Source organism: Camellia sinensis, chromosome 7 (genome assembly GCF_055761805.1).
Source record: "Camellia sinensis isolate YWXY chromosome 7, ASM5576180v1, whole genome shotgun sequence".
Classification (NCBI taxonomy): domain Eukaryota; kingdom Viridiplantae; phylum Streptophyta; class Magnoliopsida; order Ericales; family Theaceae; genus Camellia; species Camellia sinensis.
This window is the reverse complement of record NC_138967.1, coordinates 113,243,825-113,266,787: the sequence shown is the minus strand read 5'-3', so window position 1 is coordinate 113,266,787 and position 22,963 is coordinate 113,243,825. Positions and strand designations below refer to the sequence as shown.

Sequence of the window (22,963 nt, the reverse complement as noted above, 5' to 3'; positions counted from 1 at the left end):
ATGGATTCAAAACAGAATATATTTTACTACTGCACCGTAATCTGGAACCAATTGATACACTCTATGGCTTTAATGCACTATATATTCTTTGTATAATATCTGACACAAAATTTGAAACTTTTGCCAAAAAACTAGAAGGAATCTATGGTTGAGTTATTAGAATGCCTAACAAATGTAGTTTAAACATATAGTTTGAGAAACCAATTTTAAACCTCAAAATTGCCTAAGGATTAGAATTTTTCTAGACTTTGAGTTCAAATTTCTCTAGCCTTCACTTATTCTGAGTCATCAAATAGACTTTAGAATTTCTCTTAACAGAGATCTGGATGGTAGTACAAGGGCAACCAGAAGTTTAAGGCACTTGTGGCTTAGGCCATCTTTCCAATTAGAGGACTCTTACACTGGACTTAATCGGTTAAAGGATTAATCGGTAATTTCAAATGTGTAAACAAAATCGAACAAGTAAAATTTGAACAAGATAAGCATATTTTGTTGCATTGCATGTGTTTGGATCAGACGTTAATCCAAACACAAGAAAAGTGGGACGTTTCATACTCGAAGTGATAAAATGTGTCATATTTCTTGGTCGTCGTCACCCTTGATCATGCATGATAGGGTGGTGGCCATTTGAGTCTTATGTGCGCATTCATTAAGCTTGTACAAGCTTGGTTCTTTGGCCATCATGCATGAAATGCTTGATTGGTGGCTTGAGAGCCAAGTGCTACACTCCTTTGAACTTGAGAAATGATGAGGAGTGTAGCAGTACACACATTTCCTTGCAAATGCATTGCTTTGCCTCTGTTGCTCTCTGTTGCTCTCTGTTGCAGCAAAAGCAGGAGTCTGGAAAAAGGGGTGGTCGACCGGCCACCTGAACTAGCCAATCGCCCACTTATACTAGCTGACCGGCTAGTTAGGATGGCCGACAGCCACCTTTTGTGGCCAATCGGCCACCAGTCTATTTTGGTGCAAAAGTGTTCCTGTTTTGGAGCAGTAGCAGTTTGGAAGTTGGTTCAATGTTCAGAAAATAGAGAAAGTGCAAACAGAGGCAGTCGATGGCAAGGCGATGGATTTTCGGGAGGAGGCAACCGAGCATGCATGTCTCTCTTGCCCGCGAGGCCACTTTATTGCTTTAATAGCTAGTTGTAGTTGATTATTACATGTGTTGTAATTTAATTAGATTAATTTGTTTTGTAATATTTTAATTAGCTTAGCATAGCTAGTTATTCAATTGTGTTGTAATAATTAATTAGCTAGAATAGTCAATTAGTTGTTTTGTAATAATAGCTTAGCTTATTTATTCGGACCCTCCTTCGAGAGGGCATAATGTTGTAATAGGTGTGCGTGCGTGTGTGTGTGTGTGTGTCTTCTAACCCCACGTCTTTCTCCCTTTTATTTATCTGCTTTTGGTGGTTAGATTAGGGCACGTTTTGATTAGCATACCTTATGCTTGCATGTTTGCATCATTCATTTGTCTTGCATGCACCGAGACTCGATGCATCATTCAAACTACATTGTATTTCAATACACTTATTTGAATACGTGTTTCAAAGCATGTTATCAAATTGTTGTATTCATATGCCATCTTAGATAGCCGAGCCTATTAGTTGCATTATTGCATGTGTTGCATTAGGTATCTTGTATAGTTAGGATCATGCATATCTCTAACTAGCTTTTGTTTTGGCTCGGAGTACTCTGTAAGTTTTACGTTTTAGCATACTTGCATGAGTGTGAGTGATGCCATGTTTCGCATTCTTGCCATGAGGCTATTTGCTTAAATGCTAAACTACATGAATGCCTGTGGATGAAAGCTTTGTTGCTTGAATTGGAACAATTCAATGAATGAATGTTTTAAGCCCACTTTGCGAAGTGGCAAATCATGTTTTAAGCCCATCATGTTTGATGGCAAATCCGCGTTTTAGCCCACTTAAGGGTGGCACTTTCAAACCATTTTCGAAAACAAACATGAGTTGATTTGTTCCAAATCTTGCGACTTAGTCTATACTTGTGTGTGCGTCACATAGTAAAGTTAGCTAATAATCAGAATAAGAACACATAAATTTTATAAAACAACATATCTTGCTTAGTAGAGGCTGATCTTTGATCGGGCGAGTAGGGGTGCTCATTTCAGGACCTTCCCCTCTTGTACCCAAGTTCTCGAGCCGAGGCAACTTTGGTGATGACGGACACGTACCTTTGGCATGAGTCAGGGTTTCCTAAATTTCTCAAATTTTTCAAAAATAAAGTATTTAGGTGGCGACTCTGTAATCTGGCAAAGCAGTTTAGTTTTGGCATTATTTGATCTAAAATCAATTTTTCAAAAAGATTTGCCGGATTAGACTCTTTGGTGTTTATCAGTCTCACATTGCACTTTGTGATATTAGATTCAGAACTGTGATGGGAGTCCGAACTGTAGGACCAATTCGAGCTCTTCGAAAGGGGACACGAAGAAAGTCGAGTCTACACTTGCAAAAGAAAAAAAAAAATGCTGTGGAATGTGCTAACTACGACATGCATTTAATGTATGCCGTAAACATGATGCCGTAAATAGTTAGTTTTGTTGTAATGCATCCAAGTACTTATCCAATTCCGACTTACTCCCACTACGAAATTGCACCTCTAAAATTGAGTTAAATTGAGAGTACACAATAGAGTGTAGGTCATTTTCATCTACCACTATATCTACTATTTCATTCACATTGGAGGCTTGCACATTTGTTGAATCAAGCGTGTCATAGTGATCATACAATCGATTCGAACAATTTTTTTTTACCTTATCTAACATTTCTTTCACTTTCAACACATCTTCACCAAAAATTTGGGAAAAACAAATTTCCAAGTATGTCATTTTTCTTTGAGGATCAAGCACAACCGCAACATACAAAAGGAGATTGATTTTATCCCCATTCTCCCAATACTTGTCAAACTTCTCTTTCACTCTCTTTGTCATTGAAGACAAAATAGGATCATTTTCTTTGATTAATTGTCTAATCATGTTTTCAATTACAAAAATTTCAGCGTAGAATATATTTGAAGTAACAAATAATGACCTAGAAAATCTTTTTGTTGCATTGCAGAACATTTTAAGAAATTTCACAAATACTCTACAATTATCCCAATCCTTTGTTGTAGTCATCTCTCTCCTATCACCCCTTTCATTATCTGAGAAGTAATGTTTACAATTGTAGTCCTCTTCACCCATTTTTTGAAAAACACTCACAAATTTTTCTGTTGCTTCCAACATAAGATATGAGGAATTCCACCGTGTTGGCATATCTAGGCACAAGAGACTCTTACTCTCAATATTCAAAATTTTCACATATTTTTTAAAAGTGTCAAGTCTGTTTGGAGAAGACCTTACATACCTCGCTGCATGTCTCACATTCGCAATACAAGAATCAAGATCCTTCAATCCATCTCCCACAATGAGATTTAAAATATGCGCACAACAACGCATATGTAAAAACTCATAGCCCAAGATAGTTCCCTTTCACAATTTTGTGCTTCTTTTCAAGAATCTAATGGTTAGATTATTGGAACTCGTATTATCAACAATTAAGGTAAAAATGCCATCAATCTTCCACTCATTTAAGCATGACTCAATTTTTTTACCAAGAGTTTCTCCTTTGTGGTCTTTAACTTGACAAAAATCTATGATCCTCTTTTGTAATTTCCGATCATCATCAATGAAATGTCCTGTTAGATACATACAATACAAATTTTGTATGGAAGTCCATGTGTCTGTGGTAAAACAAATTCTACGCCCCTTTATCATTTTCTTCAACATCTTCCTTTCATTGGCGTATATGTCTACAATGTCCTTAGTAATGGTATATCGAGATGGGATCTTAAACTTGAGTTGCATAACATTACAAAACCTCTAAAACCCAGCCCCCTCCACAAATTTAAAGGGTAATTCATCAATTACTATCATTTCGATAAGAGACCTCCTACCAACTTCTATAGAAAATGATGTAGCCACAACATCAACAACCCCATCACCTACTCTAGGTTTAAATTGCAATGTTTGTTGCCCTTGAGTATCCCTATATGGATACGTTGTACAATGGTTGTAATGACTTAACAGATTACTTGTTTCATGAGTCTTAGAGCCTATCATATATTCTTTCTTACCTCTATCTTTCCTATCAATACCCTTAATTTTTTCAAAATGATCACAAACCTTTGATGGTTTTCTTCCACTAGTACTACTTGTGGCCCGGGGTGGTCTAGGAGGGGGAGCATTAGGTTGGGTAAAGGGGGTAATAGAAGATGATTCGGGTTCAATATTAAGACTTATAAGAAATGTTTCTTCACTTGGAGGATTCATAACCAAAAGATTATCAAATAAATTGTCAAATACCAATAATAAATAAATATAAGAATTTTTTTTTAATAATTGTTAGAGTAACCAAGCCAATTAGTGCAATAAAACAAAAGGGTTGTATAAACAAACCAAAATCACCAGAGATTTCATAAACACTAATTATACTCATTACAAAATTCACACATTAAATGATTTGGAAATACATGTGGAAGAAGCTATTGAAGTCCATCCATAACACAAGGGAATCATGAATCTTCAAAAAACAAATAATGGTGGAAGCCATCAAGTTTTCAGAATTGATAACTCACAAGCAGCAAATTATAGAAGCATAAGAGAGTGAGTCAGTTCCCTTTGGTTTAATATCATTTTTTTTTCCATTGTTGGTATCAAATAATATAGATAAAAACATACTCCAATCAAGTGAAATTGGCACAAAAATCACAAGAAAACAAGAATTTGTTATGAAGCAAATCATCCAATTTGGTTAAATAATGCAATAGATTTAGTGAGAAATTTAACCTTGCCAAGGTAAGGTCACTGGCAACGAACTCAATAATTTTGAAGAATGATTGATATAGTTTAAGAAATCATTAAGAAACAGTACACAAAACCTCCAACAATCAAAACACCCAACAATAACAAAATTATAATCAGTAAAAATATTACATATCAAGATCACATACAATAACAAGCAAAATGCCCAACGTGTAACATCAAAACGGAAGATTCGAGAACAGAAAGCATTGCTTCTTAGCAATCAAGACGAATAGGGGATCAAATTACCTGAGCAACAATGTAGATTGCAGCTTCAATAATGGAGGAAGTGTTGAGATAACTCGATTGAGCCGGAGGGCGACTGATTCAAACAACTTCATCAGCGGATTTCATGTGAGGCTATGAGTATCGGCGTTGCTGTAGACGGTGACAGTTCGAATCCCTAATATTTTGAAGCTTTCTGATCAAACAATTCGAAGACCTAAGTATTGGAGAAAAAAAAAAAAAAACACAGAACAGAGAACATTGATTAAGAAGAGAAGATTCATCTGCCAATCCGCTCAATTCGCATCCGCTAATCCACCGGATGGTTACGGATTATTTTCTCCAATTTGCCTAGTTTTGGACAGATGACGGATTGGAGGTTCCCAGGCCGCAACCAAACCATGAGCACCCCTACTTCACACATATGTATGTAGCATTCTAGGCTTGTCATATCAATGTGGTTTTTACACCCAATATTGATGTGGTTTTGTATGTGGTTTTTTTGATGTTGGTCTTTGGTTGGAGTTTTGGATAATGATGTTGGGGTGGCCATGGTGGCGTGGATATTCAACTATCTTGCTAACAACTAACATTTGCTGATAAAAAAAAAAAAAAAAAACTTTTACCAGAAGATAGGGATCCCATACCAATCAAATTTGTGAATCCCCCACTGAAATCTCACGAAATCCACCTTCTTGTTCCCAAATTTCCTTCCTCAACAGGAAACCCAAAATGAAATCAACATAGGCCAAGGCTATCAATGTAAAAACACACCCCGTATAATATACAAAATTCACTTTACCAAAATGGATCACAATTCCTCCATATGGGATTTACTGGTAAATTTTCCTTCTAACAAACTCATAACAACTTCTTTAACCACTAACTGATTCTAATGCAATACTTTGATACAAGTGGTGAAGTCAGGACTACAGTCCAGGCTGCAGCCTGAGTTGTCTAATCCTAAGCTGCATGCTGAGCTATGTGTTGAGTATGATAAATTGCATCTTGAGCTGTGGCCTTGTAACTTGGGCTGCAGTTTGAGCCATGGCCTAAGCCATGGTCTAAATGATCTGAAGAAGCCAATGACTTATTATGCTCAACACATATCCACACTTTGTTGACAATGCAAATGTGACGTTTATTGTGTTGCTCATGTGAAGTTTCCATTGTCTGATTGTGCCATTAATGTCTATGTGCAGTTTGTTGGTGTGAAATTTCCATTAAAACATGTATTATTACCGTCTATGACTATAAGATGTGACTTTACAATGCTAATTTGTAAGATATATATTTTTTTTGGGTGATAAAAGTGAGTCAAGTGTGGATATATGTTTTGAATTGTCATTTGTGATGTATTTTTTCAATGTGAGCATAGGCACACGTATTTTACAGTGTGAGAGTTTGATTTTATTGAGTTTTTGTGATTTGGATTGATATACTGAGGTCAAAATGTAAATTAAGATATGTAGTGCGCGTTTTAAAGTAATGTGGTTGAGTGGTGATGTTAATTGGGTAATGTCCAATAGTTCAAGAGCCATTTACGAAATGTAACACTGTTAATTGCCACATTAGTATCTATTTTTGTTTATAAGTCACCCCACCAAGAAAATCCGCATTGGCATAACTATTTCACCCCTACATGTATATACTCACATCCAACCCCAAAACGGAATCCCCACTCAAATCAATCTCATGATTTCCTCAATGGAATCACAAAAAATATTACTTTGTGTTCCCAAACTTTCTTCCCACACAAAAAAATCAATTTAAAACTGTTTGGAACAAGGTCATAAACGTAAAAACTCTCTCAAGAGAATATATTAAATCTACCTTACCAAAATCAATAGGACTAATTGGTTAATAAAAAATCTCATGAGACCGAATAGATCATAATTTCTCCTGATAGGATTTATAGGTAAATTTTCCTTTGGCCAATGAGAATGGAAAATTATTTGGCGGCATTGGGCAAGTTTGCTACTGTTTACTGTTCTAACTTGACTTTTATGGTTAATACAATGGGATTCAGTATTTTTTTATTTGATTTATAAGAGAAAACATAATAAATATCATTTGTTGAACAGTGCAAAGTAATTATTTTTGAAAGACTACCAAATAATCACTTATATTGAAGTGAAGATTTTGCCCATGTCACATGTTGGTATCAGCCAAAGCACAATGTTACAAATCAGAAAAATATATTATGAATCACAATCATTTTGAGTGAGACCTACATTTAACTTATAGCGATCCCGGTTGTCCCTTTGCTGCTCTGTTGTATTCCGGACTCGGTTCCGTGGAGTTGGTAGTTGTATCTATCTTGTTGTCATCCTTTAATTCCATTTGTTTGAGTTTTAGGATGTATTGGGCAGAGTTGTTACAGGTTGGTTGGGCTTTGGTTTCAATTCTTTGTTGCCTAGTTTTTTGGAGGTCCGCTCGAGCGGGTCTTCTTGCACTCGAGCGGAGATTGCACACCCCCAGTGTTTTGTGTCCCTGCAAAACTTCTGCAGGTGTGATTTTTACGCTCGAGCGGGTTTCTTTACGCTCGAGCGGTAGCGCTCGAGCGGGTTTGTTGGCGCTCGAACGGGTAGCACTTTCTGGGTATAAGTTCTGGGAGGGGGAAATCTACGCTCGAGCAGACTGGTTTTCGCGCTCGAGCGGAAGTGCTTTATTCTTGTGTCTTGGCACTCGAGCGGGACTTCTTGAGCTCGAGCGTGTCCAGATTTTTGTTCTTGGCGCTCGAGCGTTGTGTTCTCCGCTCGAGCGGGAAGGTCGTATATCAGTTGGCAGCTGGACATTTTAAAATCACTTTTTCTCATTCTCTCTCTCTTACTTTTCTGAAGAAGCCATTTGAGAGCTCCTCTCTCTAAAACCGTAACTTCTCTCTAAGTATTGATCTAGCTAGGGTGTTTTTCTCACATTTGGTCTTCACAAAAGTTGGGTTGATCGTCGAGGGCTTTACCTTAATCCGAAAATTTCGAGTTTTGGAGCACGTTGAGTTTCGTCATCTTCTTTCCTTGAGCTCCAAATTTGAGGTAGGGATTCCTACTCACTCTTATGGGTTTTAACATAGACTTTGAGCTTATTGTTTAAATGGTTGATTTTGGGACTTAGGGTTTCCAAATGTGTTAAAGAGGGTTTGTGATTTTGGGCTCATAATATGTATTTGGGGTTTCAAAATGATGATATAGTTGTTGGTTGGTCATATTTGAACCTTTGAGTTGATATTGAGAGTTAGGGGTAAAAGCCCTAATTTGTTGTTTAAAATTAATTGGTATAATTAATTTGGAAAAATTGTAGCTATATGGAATTGAGTTGGAAATGATGAAATTGGTTCATTATATGGTAGAATAGTGGAGTTAGATTTATTAATCGCTCACTTTTGAAAACACTGATATTTTATCTGTTGGAGCTTTTATTATCTGTTTAGAAATAATTGCTTGGGCTACCGGTGGAAGGTAGTTTTGATTGTTGTAGACAATGCATGATCATTAGGCAAACTAAAACTAATCAGTTGGATATGTGATAGAGTATGACGGTTGATAGAATACATTAACGTTATGTATTGTTTGATTGTGCATATGACCTTTGTGTATATACGTTGTGTGTGTAGGAGGAGATAGGGGATGTACTCCACGGTTTTGGAGAAAATAGGGAATGGACCTCTAAACCGGATGTTGTTTGGGAGGAGATAGGGGATGGACTCCACTGATACAGCTCATATACTTGTCAGATAATGTGTTGATACAGCTCATAAGCTTATCTTTGGAAGTGTTGATACAGCTCATATGCTTATCATTGGAAGTGTTGATATAGCTAATATGCATATCTGTTGAAATGTGGATACAGCTTGTATGCTTATCTGTTGAGATGTGATACAACTAGTATGTTTATCTATTTTAAAATGGGAAATGTTTAATATGAGTCACTGTCTCATATAAGTGGTTGGTCAGGTTCTGAGTCGTTGATGTAAATTGTGAAATGGAAATTGAAATAAAACATGAACATAGTGGTCATGAAATGGAAATGGGTTATGAATTGGTTTATGGAAATTGAACATTTATCAATTGCTAATATCTTAGTTATTGCTCATACTGTGTTTAGCATATCTCTACTGGGCGTTGACTCACCCTATATGGGACATTATTTTCAGGTGCAGGTAGTATGCCACCTCCAAGGACATAGCTTGGATGATGATGAGAGTTGAAGACTCTTTTTTTTTGCTTATTTTGATGTGTTATATGTGAATTTAAGCCAAGGGCTTTATATGTATTGAGTTAGCACTCTTCTTTTTTGTAACCAAGTGTTAACTTGGAAAGCTGTAAGCCCGTAGGGCATTTGCTTTTGTTGTTAACATGTAATACAGTTGTAAGAATTACTCTGATGAATAGAAATGGTTGGTTTCTCTTATATTAATGCATGTCTAAAGTGATGGGTTTTATGTATTATTTTGAGGGCGTTACAACTTGGTATCAGAGCAGACCGGGTTCGAATATTTTGGGTACGTGGGAAGTGATTAGGATCACAATGGGTTTGTCTTGCTTGATAGAGACTTAGATGTAGTGTCATATGCTATGTGCTTAATTGATAACATGCTTATGTGACTATGTGGGTATGGAATGTAGTTTCTAGGATGTTGATTGGATCCTTGGGTTTCTGGGAGTCTTGTTGGAAAAAGCACTTGATCAATGCTGTTTCTAATCGGAACTCTAGTAACGCCTCGGGACTATCATTATCCGGAAATGAAATTCGTAATTGCTTATGTGTTTATGTGTTTACGTGGAGTGAATTACAGTTGTCCATGCATTAGGACGCGAGTGTTATAGCTTCGGCACATTTGTGAATGTGCTAATGGTCTTGGTTACCTTTATTAGGATGTCAGGACGAGGACGTGGTAGACGAGGCAGACGTGGTAGGCAGGAGATGCCTGTACCGAATGATATTCTGGCACAGTAGGAGGGGGTTGGCCAGGCCAATGTGGCCGAGCCAGCAGGTCAGGAGGCTATGGGCGCTTTAGCCCGATGGATAGCCGATGCTTTAAGAGAATCTGTGGGTATTTTCCGAGTTGAGAATCCAGTTTAGGCTCCAGTTCAGGCCCAGGTTGTTGAGGCAGGGCCTTCCTTCTTGAAGAGGGAATTCTTCCGGTCCAATCCAGACGAGTTTGTTAGGGATCCGAAGGAGCCACTGAAGGCTGACGAGTGGTTGGAACAGATGGAGAAGACGTTCGAGATGCTTGGCATCGAGGACGGGACCTTAAAGGTGACCTTGGGATCCTTCCAGCTGAAGGGAGATGCGGGTCAATGGTGAAAGTACGAGAAGGGCAGTGTTGGTGGTGTATGGGAGGCGCTTGTGAATGCTTTCCAGGAGAAGTTTTTATCTTCAGCTGCAAGGGAGAAGCTGAGGGAACAGTTTTGCCAGCTTAAACAGCAGGGCTTGTCAGTGGCCGAGTTTGAGGCTACTTTTACTAGTCTGTCCAGGTTTGCACCTGAACTGGTGGCGTCCGAGGAACGCTGTTGCTTTGAGTTTGAGCGGAAGTTGAGGCGTGGACTCAAGCTGAGGGTTGGAGGGTCGTTTATCTGGGAGTATAGACGTTTGGTAGATGCTGCAGCTCATATGGAGATCATGATGCTGGAGGAGGATGAGGGGCAGAGAGGCTCCAAGAGGAGCCAAGATGGTCAGGGTGACGGCAGGAGACAGAGGGGTTCTAACCCTCAGCAGTCTCAGGGTGGTGTGGTTAGATCGACCTTTCTAGTGCCAAGTGCGGGCTCTGGGAGAGGTAGTCAGGGAGGCTTGACTTGTTTTGCGTATGGCCAGCTGGGTCACAAGTCTTCGGTTTGCCCGCAGAAGGGTGGGGGTTAGCGAGCTGCTTCTTCTTCAGCTAGACCTCAGGGCCTGAGTCAAGGCAGAGGCCAGCCTTTGTCTTGCTATCAGTGTGGTCAGCCTGGGCACCTGAAGAGGTTTTGCCCACAGTTGAGTGCCACTTCGGGCGCGTCTGGTTCCAGGCAGACGTAGGGTTATCAGCCAGCTCAGTCTGTGCAGGCCTCGAGGGCCAATCCGGGAGCTTCGTCGTCCCAGTCAGTGCAACAGTCTTTTGCTCCTAGAGGTGAGCAGGTAGATCAGGGGCCTACAGGGAGCGTGTATGCTGTTACCGCGCAGGACTTAGTGCCGGCTCCGTTAGTTGTGAGAGGTACCTTTCTGTTTTGCAACTTGGTTGCTAGTGTATTGATTGATACGGGTGCATCTCATTCTTTTGTGTCTGCTACATTTGCATCTGTTTTGGAATTGGAGTTAGCACAGTTAGCATCTCCTATATGTGTGGTATCGTCTATTGGTGGTGAGTTGATCTTGAAACAAGGTGTTAGAGGTTGTGATATAGAGGTCGCCGACCATAGGCTTCTTTTTCCATTTGTGGTCATGCCCATGAAGGGTTTTGATGTTATTTTAGGTATGGACTGGCTATCGTCATACCGGGCTATTATTGATTGCTACCGCCAGAGGGTCACGGTTTGTACCTTGAGCGGGGAGTGTTTCCATTTCTTGGGGGATCGGGTTGGTAGTGTGTTGCCACCGATGTATGGTCCGCGACGGCGGAATGAGCTTAGTGGTCTGCTTGCTAGCTTCTTGAGTGGTGAGTGCGATGAGACCCAGATTGTATTGCCAAGGGTGGTTTGTGAGTATTCAGATGTTTTCCCGAGGATCTCGTTAGTTTACCACCCCACCGAGAGGTAGAGTTCTCTATTGATTTAGTGCCCGGCACAGCGCCGATTTCTATGGCACCTTATCGTTTTGCCCCAGCCGAGTTGAGTGAGTTGAAGATTCAGCTCCAGGAATTACTAGACAAGGGTTTTGTTCGCCCTAGTGTTTCGCGGTGGGGAGCACCAACCCTCTTTGCTAAAAAGAAAGATGGTGCCTTGAGATTGTGTATCGACTACCGAAAGTTGAATCGGGCTACGGTTAAGAATAAGTACCCTATGCCCCGTATAAATGATCTGTTTGACCAGTTGAAGGGTTTCCGTTGTTTCTCTAAGATAGACTTGAGATCGGGTTACCACCAGTTGAGGGTCAGGGAGGAAGATATTCCTAAGACGGCATTCCGTACGCAGTATGGCCATTATGAGTTTCTGGTGATGCCATTCGGGCTTACCAATGCACCGGCAGTCTTTATGGACTTGATGAACCGGATCTTCTGGGAATTCTTGGATCGATTTGTAGTCATTTTCGTGGACGACATTCTTATCTATTCACCTTCTGAGGAGGAGCACGAGGAACACTTGAGAGTGGTGCTCGAGTTGCTTAGAGCCCATAGGCTGTATGCCAAGTTTGGGAAGTGTGAGTTCTGGCTAGGAGAGGTCAAATTCTTAGGCCATGTGATATCCGGGGAAGGGGTGTCTATTGATACATCCAAGGTAGAGGCAGTGCAAGATTGGGCACGACCTAAGAGTGTGTTTGAGATCCGCAGTTTTCTGGGATTAGCTGGGTATTACCGTCGGTTTGTGAAAGATTTCTCCAGGCTAGCTTCGCCGTTGACTAGATTGACGCGGAAAGGGGTCAAGTTTGTGTGGAGTGAGACTTGCGAAAAGTCATTCCAAGAGTTGAAGGTTAGATTGACCACCGCTCCGGTTTTGATTATTCCGGAGAGAGGGTTAGGTTATGCAGTCTATTGTGATGCCTCACGAGAGGGTTTAGGTTATGTGTTGATACAAGAGGGGAAAGTGGTAGCTTATGGCTCACGTCAGTTGAAAATACACGAGAAGAATTACCCTACACACGACCTAGAGTTAGCAGCAGTGATCTTTGCCTTGAAGATTTGGAGGCACTACCTTTATGGTGAGAGGTTCGAGGTGTTCTCGGACCACAAAAGTTTGAGGTATCTGTTTACGCAGAGAGATTTGAATTTGAGGCAGAGAAGGTGGATGGAGTTCATTGAGGACTATGATTTTGAGTTGCACTATCACCCGGGAAAGGCCAATGTTATGGCCGATGCCCTTAGTAGGAAATCCATTAGTTATGTAGCTTGTATAGCCATCCGGGAATGGGAGATGTTGGGTGCGCTTGGTGAGTTTGATTTGCTTCTGGGCGAATCTGTTGAGGCTGCGACCTTGTTTTCTGTTGTTGCGCAGCCTACACTTGTGACTCGAGTGTTAGAGGCACAGAGAGGTGACCTTGAGGTGGAGTCCTTCCGAGAGAAGATCTCCAGTGGAAAAGTTGAGAAGGGTTTGACGGTGTATCCCGACCAGAGTGTGAGATACTGAGACCGTTTGTTTGTACCGGAGTCTTGCCGAGAGGAAGTACTCCGAGAGTTCCATCATTCGCGCCTTGCGGTACATCCGGGAGGCACTAAGATGTATCGGGATTTGGGTCGCCAGTTTTGGTGGCGGCGTATGAAGAGAGATGTGGCTGTTTTCGTATCAAAATGCCTTACTTGCCAGCACGTGAAGGCCGAGCATCAAAGGCCAGCGGGTTTGTTGCAACCCTTGCCTATTGCCGAGTGGAAGTGGGAGCATGTCACTATGGACTTCGTTGTAGGTCTTTCGAGGACTCAGCGGGGTAGTGATGCTATTTGGGTGGTTGTAGACCGGTTGACTAAATCGGCGCACTTCATTCCTATGCGTGTGAGAGATTCGGTAGATCATCTTGCCGACCTATATATTCGGGACATAGTGAGATTGCACGGGGTCCTAGTGACGATCGTCTCAGATAGAGATCCTCGTTTTACTGCTAGGTTGTGGCAGAGTTTGCAGAGTGCCTTGGGCACTAGGTTAACCTTTAGTACGGCTTATCACCCTCAGACTGACGGGCAGTCCGAGCGTACTATTCAGATCCTTGAGGATATGCTTCGAGGTTGTGTCCTCGACTTTAGTACGACGTGGGAGAGGCACTTGCCCTTGGTGGAGTTTGCCTATAACAACAGTTTTCAGTCTAACATTGGTATGGGATCGTTTGAGGCCTTGTGTGGCCGACCGTGTAGGTCTCCAGTGTGTTGGGTCGAGGTGGGTGATGCACCTTTGTTGGGTCCGGAGTTGGTTAGGGAGACGACGAAAAAGGTTGAACTTATCCGTAGGAGGCTTGTTACAGCCCAGAGTCGCCAAAAGAGTTATGCCGACCGTAGGAGGAGACCTTTGGCGTTTGAGGTAGGTGATCATGTCTTCTTGAAAATATCACCTAGGCGAGGTTTGATGAGGTTTGGGAAGAGTGGGAAGTTATCCCCTCGGTTTATCGGCCCATTTGAGATCCTTGAGAGGATTGGTGAGGTTGCTTACCGTTTAGCTTTACCGCCGCAATTGTCCGGAGTGCATGACGTGTTTCATGTGAGTATGCTTCGGAAATATGAGCCGGATCCATCCCATGTGTTAGATTGCACCAACTTGGAGGTAGATGAGGATGCCTCGTATGAGGAGAGACCGGTTCGGGTCATGGGTAAACGGGATCAAGTTCTACGTGGCAAGACCATTCCTTTGGTAAAGGTTTTGTGGAAACATCATGGAGTGGAGGAAGCCACTTGGGAACGTGAGTTGGAAGTCCGTGAGAAATATCCGGACTTGTTTGTTGATGTGTAGCCATGTATTGGTAATTTTGTAATATCGTTGAACTTTAAGAACATTTTATGTGTCTTAAGTTGTAAAACATTGTGAATGTTTTGATTAATGGAAGTTTGTTTTAACATTGCGTATGTTAAGTATATTGTGGAAATGCAGGCATGATATTAATGTTGCATGTATTATGGAATTGTGAAAAATGAGTTGAAATTGGTAAATTTCAAAGGAATGCATGTTGATAATGTAGGTTGTTACGTGTAATGTGAAATGCCTCTTGAAAAGAGATGGGATTGATCGGTAATGGGTCGGGTTGTTTAATATTATGTTGTAATATTGTTGAGAATGGAGAAAACCGGTTTTTGAAAAAAAAAACTTATGTTTAATTTCGGGGACGAAATTCTTTAAGGGGGGGAGGTTATAGCGATCCCGGTTGTCCCTTTGCTGCTCTGTTGTATTCCGGACTCAGTTCCGTGGAGTTGGTAGTTGTATCTATCTTGTTGTTGTCCTTTAATTCCATTTGTTTGAGTTTTAGGATGTATTGGGCAGAGTTGTTACAGGTTGGTTGGGCTTTGGTTTCAATTCCTTGTTGCCCAGTTTTTTGGAGGTCCGCTCGAGTGGGTCTTCTTGCGCTCGAGCGGAGATTGCACACCCCCAGTGTTTCGTGTCCCTGCAAAACTTCTGCAGGTGTGATTTTTACGCTCGAGCGGGTTTCTTTACGCTCGAACGGTAGCGCTCGAGCGGGTTTGTTGGTGCTCGAGCGGGTAGCACTTTCTGGGTATAAGTTTTGGGAGGGGAAAATCTACGCTCGAGCAGACTGGTTTTCGCGCTCGAGCGGAAGTGCTTTATTCTTGTGTCTTGGCGCTCGAACGGACTTCTTAAGCTCGAGCGTGTCCAGATTTTTGTTCTTGGCGCTCAAGCGTTGTGTTCTCCGTTCGAGCGGGAAGGTCGTATATCAGTTGGCAGCTGGGCATTTTAAAATCACTTTTTCTCATTCTTTCTCTCTCTTACTTTTCCGAAGAAGTCATTTGAGAGCTCCTCTTTCTAAAACCATAACTTCTCTCTAAGTATTGATCTAGCTAGGGTGTTTTTCTCACCTTTGGTCTTTACAAAAGTTGGGTTGATCGTCGAGGGCTTTACCTTGATCCGAAAATTTCGAGTTTTGGAGCACGTTGAGTTTCATCATCTTCTTTCCTTGAGCTCCAAATTTGAGGTAGGGATTCCTACTCACTCTTATGGGTTTTAACATAGACTTTGAGCTTATTGTTTAAATGGTTGATTTTGGGACTTAGGGTTTCCAAATGTGTTAAAGAGGGTTTGTGATTTTGGGCTCATAATATGTATTTGGGGTTTCAAAATGATGATATAGTTGTTGGTTGGTCATATTTGAACCTTTGAGTTGATATTGAGAGTTGGGGGTAAAAGCCCTAATTTGTTGTTTAAAATTAATTGGTATAATTAATTTGGAAAAATTGTAGCTATATGGAATTGAGTTGGAAATGATGAAATTGGTTCATTATATGGTAGAATAGTGGAGTTAGATTTATTAATCGCTCACTTTTGAAAACACTGATATTTTATCTGTTGGAGCTTTTATTATCTGTTTAGAAATAATTGCTTGGGCTACCGGTGGAAGGTAGTTTTGATTGTTGTAGACAATGCATGATAATTAGGCAAACTAAAACTAATCAATTGGATATGTGATAGAGTATGACGGTTGATAGAATACATTAACGCTATGTATTGTTTGATTGTGCATATGACCTTTGTGTATATACGTTGTGTGTGTAGGAGGAGATAGGGATGTAATCCACGGTTTTGGGGAAGATAGGGAATGGACCTCTAAACCGGATGTTGTTTGGGAGGAGATAGGGGATGGACTCCACTGATACAGCTCATATGCTTATCAGATAATGTGTTGATACAGCTCATAAGCTTATCTTTGGAAGTGTTGATACAGCTCATATGCTTATCATTGGAAGTGTTGATATAGGTAATATGCATATCTGTTGAAATGTGGATACAGCTTGTATGCTTATCTGTTGAGATGTGATACAACTAGTATGTTTATCTATTGTAAAATGGGAAATGTTTAATATGAGTCACTGTCTCATATAAGTGGTTGGTCAGGTTCTGAGTCGTTGATGTAAATTGTGAAATGGAAATTGAAATGAAACATGAACATAGTGGTCATGAAATGGAAATGGGTTATGAATTGGTTTATGGAAATTGAACATTTATCAATTGCTAATATCTTAGTTATTGCTCATACTGTGTTTAGCATATCTCTACTGGGCGTTGGCTCACCCTATATGGGACATTATTTTCAGGTGCAGGTAGTATGCCACCTCCAAGGACATAGCTTGGATGATGATGAGAGTTGAAGACTCTTTTTTTTGCTTATTTTGATGTGTTACATGTGAATTTAAGCCAAGGGCTTAATATGTATTGAGTTAGCACTCTTCTTTTTTGTAACCAAGTGTTAACTTGGAAAGCTGTAAGCCCGTAGGGCATTTGCTTTTATTGTTAACATGTAATACAGTTGTAAGAATTACTCTGATGAATAGAAATGGTTGGTTTCTCTTATATTAATGCATGTCTAAAGTGATGGGTTTATGTATTATTTTGAGGGCGTTACATAACTAATTTTAAATTTATACCATATAACTTATTTGGGTACAATTCGAAATAAGTTTTCATAATTCATAACATAGCTCAAACTGGCAACTTCACTTCAGCCTCGGCCTTTAGTTTCGTTACTGATTCTGATCCGACAAACAGAGACTGGAAGTGGATCTGGAAAATTATGATCCCTCAGAAACTTAGATGTTTCCTTTGGTTGATCTCAAAGGGCAGGTTGCTGGCTAACCAGCTTCGTCTTCTTAGACATCTTGCCCCAACTGATATCTGCCCCAGGTATGGCCAACATAGTGAAGACATGAAGCATTTGCTTAGAGAATGTCCTACCTCTAAAGATATTTGGACTCACATTCAAAATCTTACTTGGTGGGAAGAAGGGAATCAACAGCCTCTGAATGATTGGGTTATTTTGAATATGAAGAACAAAAATATTTTTCATGGAAAAAAATGGTATCTTGTCTTCATTGTTGCACTTTGGCAAATCTGGAAAGATCGAAATAAACTGGTTTTTGATAACCTATCCAACCCTATTCAGGTAAGCTCAAAATGAATACTAATGGCTGCTCAAAGGGAGACCCAGGCCAAGCAGGTTATGGAGGAGTGCTGCGAGATGAAACAGGCACTTGGATTGGGGGTTATTACGGCAAGTTAGGCCACTGTACGAGCTTAGAGGCAGAAATATGCGCCACATATAGAGGGCTCACCATTCTCTTCCAAAAAAATACAAGAGATGTGCAACTAGAATCAGATTCTGAGCAGGCCATTAATCAAATCCTTCATGGCTCAAACCACAACTCACCATATAAGGCCCTCATTGAGGATACAAAGTTCCTGCTGCAGAGGACTAATTGCTTTCTTGGTCACACCCTACGTGAGGGTAACAGAGTTGCTGATCATTTAGCCAATATGGGAGTGTCTCAAAATGAGCATGTTGTAATCCTTGATAACCCTCCAGATGAAGTTGCTGCCCTGCTTATAGATGACATGACTGGAGCTAGTTTAGTGAGGGACTAGCCCTTTGGCTTGTTGTTGTTATTTCTATTGAACTCTTGTTTCTCTTATTTCAAATGAATCTAAAAAAATTGGTACGGTAGGAGTAACCATGTGACATTGGTGCACGATGGTCCAAATTGTTAGTGTAGCAAGAAATCTTACAAGTAGGATATAATGATTCACTTTTATTAAGTTGTTGAGATAAGAAATGACCCATTTAATGTGAGTTATTTTTTATTTGTCAAGAGCACCACATAAACAATATTACATATATTTTCGAACTATCTAATAATTCTCCCTATGTTATACTATAAGTACAACATAGATTCACTAAGACCTTGTTTGCAATAGGATTTTTTACCATCGAAAATAGAGAGTGAAATTTTCTATTTGGCATAGCCTAAGAAAATCAAAAATATTTTCTCGCCATTTTTAGTACATATTTGTTTGGCAAGAATTCAATTTTATAGTTTTTCAACTTTTCATACTTTTATGATTTTATTTTTTATATGATTGATATTTTTTTATAATCTTAGAAGGTAAAATGATAAAGTCAAAGTACATCATGATTCACGAGGATGTCGAGCTTTTTTATCTACAAAAAATGTATGAAATGTAAAGAATGCTATCCAACTAAAAAAAATCAGCCGCAAATAAGGTTTAAATAGGTGGCATTAGGGTAAGACATAAATGTTTGTAAAGAAATATTGGGAGTTCAATTATTGCACATGCTAATCTAATAATTAATACTAGCTTTAGCTGATAAAAAAAATAATAAAAGATGGAGGTATGATGAATCTATTAGTGTGCTTTTGAGAGTTTTGTTAGTATATCATGTATACTGAGATATTACTTAACTCGATTTTATTGTCATTTTAAAAACAAGAGTGATATTTGTTGTGTCTAGAGCCAAAAACAAACACAAAACAAATAACCAAAGAAGAAATACACAAATTTTACGTGATTCGACAAATGCCTAGCGAATTTTCACTAACTTGAGAAAGAAAATTACAAAATAAAACGAGATCACAAATGGAGGAGGAGGCAATACTCTCAAACTCAACTCACACTCAGTCACATTTGAATACTCACTTACTTGCTCTTCACTTGCTTGCCTACCAACACTCCTTTTTATACACCAATTCTTAAGGATAAAAGGATACTTTTCCATGGCATCAACCTGTTAACTTGTTTGCAAGTTGCATTTACAGAATAATAGTGCAATGTATCCAGCAAGATTTTAGAAATGCAACTTGCCCATTTGCAAGCCTTTTAAAATCTGAGCCAACCCACTAAGTTGACTCAATGAGCCACTCAATGAAACAACTCAACAATATTGTGGCCCTCAAAAACAGTCGCACCCACTTCACCCATGCCAGAGGCTTTTGTTCTTTAAAGTGGATATAGAGAAATGTTATATATTATCAAATTTTGTCACCATTTTATATTATTATCTACATTTTATATCACTGTTTATATAGATACTTATTATTAATTTTCTTATTTAAAAATAATTACTAAAAAATATATAATGCAAATAATAACTTGTCAAATATTCGGAAAATCTAAAATAGTGAAAAAATAAATATATATCATTTACCTTTGAAAAAAATTAATTGAAACAACATTTAAATGGTAGAAGATTCTACACAAAATTATTTATGTTTCTCCTGCAAAAATGAAAGGAAAAAAAATAAAAAAAGAAGGAAAGAAAGGTATACAAGTAAGGTAGTTTTGATTTACTGGAATGAAGTGGAGTGAATGATTATTCTATTCAAATCTTAATTTTCATGTTTGGTTAACTAAACAAATAATAGAAAATACATTACAAATATAATCATTATTCACTATTGTAAGAGAATGATAATTTTATAAGAGAGTTGAAGGAATGATCATTCTATTCTATTTTATTCTATCTCAGTTAACAAAATAGAGCAAAATAAACTTGGCGCGATCAACAACATTGATCTAGGATTTGACTAATGAGATCATTATCTTGGATCACTCATCAACCATCTAAAAAACGAACTCTGTAAATTCCGCAGCACAACTAACAACTCTTTACATTGTATTTTTCCCCCCAATCTTTTCAATACATATGTTCCATTAGAAATTTGAGACTGCAAAAACTACAAGCTTTACTCACACTACATTAGTTGCAACACTTGAATCCATACCAGGGTTCAATTTGAATTCACCATTACTTAACCTAAAATTTCTAATCAAACCAAATCAAAATGCAATGATTCAAAAATTTAACAAATTAAAATACAATTGCCTCGGCAGAATTTGCATGCTGACACACCTGTCTCACTTGACCTACTGCTGATGGTGGGCATAGAATTTACCTCTTTCTTCTATCCTATTGAATATATTCTCTAACTTCAACTCAAGGAGTGTAGTTATTCTCAGCTTGGAATTGCCTTGCTTCATAGCACTAGAATACCCTAAGAAAAGGACCATTTTGCTGATGTTTATTGTCTTTTTTGCATACATGTCACGATGTCTCTGTATAAGCCATCTTTTTTGTCAATCATTAGAAAAGGTGAGATTGATCTCAAAATTAATGCTTGGCATTAGTTTTGGTTTATAACCCAACTACTACCCGGCACTGTCTTTACTCCCCTCTCCTTCATTTCCCTTTTCATTCTCTGAGCTTCTTCATGTCTCCCTGCACTAGCATATATTCTAGCCAACAGCTCATAATTGGCAGCATTTTCAGGCTCTATTTCGAACAAAGCACTCCCTGCAATCTCTGCAAGGTCCACCTCTCCATAAGTTCGACATGCTCCAAGAAGGGCACCCCAAGCTTTTGCAGTCACCTTCACAGGCATCTCTTGTATGACCTCATATGCCTGATATAATCTCCCTGCTCTGCTCAAAACATCCACGAGACACGAATAGTGATCGCTAGTCACTTCCAGACCATAAACATTTTGCATTCGAGAAAGGTATGTCTGGGCTTCGTTAACTAATCCCGTGTGGCTACAAGCTTTCAACACCCCAAGAAAAGTGATCCCATCGGGCTTTACTTTTGCCATCTCCATTTGCGCAAAGATTTCCAATGCAATTCTTGCCTCCCCATGAAGAGCGTATGCTGATATCAAGCTGCTCCACGCAACAACGTCCCTTTCCTTCATATTTTGAAATACATAACGCGCATTCTCTAGACACCCACAACGCCCATAGGCTTCAACCAAGCCACTCCTCAAATGAGGGTGAGGGTCAATGTTGTTCCTAATTGAGTACCCATGAATTTCTTTAATCAAATTCAACGCCGCTATACCTACACAAGCAGGTAACAAAGCAAGAAGAGAAATCAAATTCGGTTTCAAACCCGAACATTGCATTTTTCGATAAAATGCAATAGCCTTAAACGACCCATCATCTAGTCTCGACAAACCGGCAATAATTGAATTAAAAGTGGATGAATTTGGCATAACATCCATGATATCAAACAAGTCCAAAGCCTTGGCAACATTATTAGAATGGGTATAGATTGAAATCATGGCATTCCACACAACCACGTTCCTGTTAGGAATTTCGTCGAACACTAGGCGTGCTGGGACAATCGAGCCGCATTTTCCATACATATCGACGAGAGCAGAAGCGACGAATGGGTTTGAGAGTAGAGAGGCTTTGAGTGCGTGGGTGTGAATGGAAGTGCCGAGAAGTGGGCGGTGGAGAGCAGAGCAGGACTTGAGGGCGAGAGGGAAGACGAAGGGGTCGAGAGTGAGTGCGAGAGAGGTGTGAATGTGGTGGAAGAGAGCGAGGGCTTGGTCGTGGCGGCCTTGGTTGACGTGAGAGGCCAATTGCTTGGTGTAAGAAAGCAAGCGTAGGTAGTTTGAAGAGTAGGAACCCATTTGGTTTTTTGGCCGTTGACGCTTTGTGTGTGTCGAGGGGGTAAAAATTCTTATATAAACAACTTATATATACACTTAGGCCCGTTTGGGGACTTATCTTTTTAGTCAAAAAGTCAAAAAGTTACCGTTTTAGCTAAAAAGCCAACAATTCATACAAAAAAGTCAAAGATTCTCTTTTCTCTCTACTTTTTGCACATCTTTTCGTAATTAGTCAAAAAGTCATCCCAAACATATAAGTTTTTTTTACCTACTTTTTTAGCCAAATAGCTAAAAAGTTATTAAATTAGCCTGTTCCCAAACGAGGCCTTACTTTAATAATTTGAATAGTTTATTTTATAAATTTTTTAATATATATTATTTATTTAAGATGATTTAATAATCGTAATATTTTTATTTTGTTACATTTGTCTTTAAAAAAATAAATGATTAATTTTAAAAATTTATTTATTGTTCGTTTTTAAAAAAAATTTGTATCTCAAAAAATGGTGTATTTTTGTCCTTGTAAAAGAAAATAATGTACAAGCTTCTTGAAAAACGCTAAAGAATAATGTTTGAGAGCTCGAATTTGGCCCTCCCTAATCCCCAAAATGACATCGTTTTGGGAAATTTTTTTTTTTTTTCTTTTTTCTTCTTCCATGTTCGACTCTGCAACAGTTCGGAGGGAGAGGGAGAGAAAGAAAGAAGAAGAGGGGAAGAGAGAAGAGATCGTCGCCCAGCACGTCGCCGCCGATCGCCCAGCCCGTCGCCCAGCTCCGATCGTCGCAGCAGCTCCGCCGTCGCCTCCGGCCCCGCCTCCGCCTCCTCCCACTGTTATGGCCCCCTCCAGTCCACTCCTCCTCCTCCTCCTCTTC

General features: G+C 39.5%; 1 protein-coding gene across 1 annotated transcript; it reads right to left on the bottom strand.

Annotated features, from left to right (window-relative positions):
* Nucleotides 1-20,268: 20,268 nt before the first annotated feature.
* LOC114302066 (Tetratricopeptide repeat (TPR)-like superfamily protein) lies at nt 20,269-22,140 on the bottom strand. The gene has a single exon (XM_028247028.2). It carries the CDS (start codon nt 22,110-22,112, stop codon nt 20,826-20,828), a length of 1,287 nt encoding a protein of 428 aa, XP_028102829.2. The 5' UTR covers nt 22,113-22,140; the 3' UTR covers nt 20,269-20,825.
* Nucleotides 22,141-22,963: the final 823 nt, after the last annotated feature.

Excerpts from the sequence above, each read along its gene's own strand:
- LOC114302066 (XM_028247028.2), bottom strand. The coding sequence starts at position 22,112 with ATGGGTTCCTACTCTTCAAACTACCTACGCTTGCTTTCTTACACCAAG.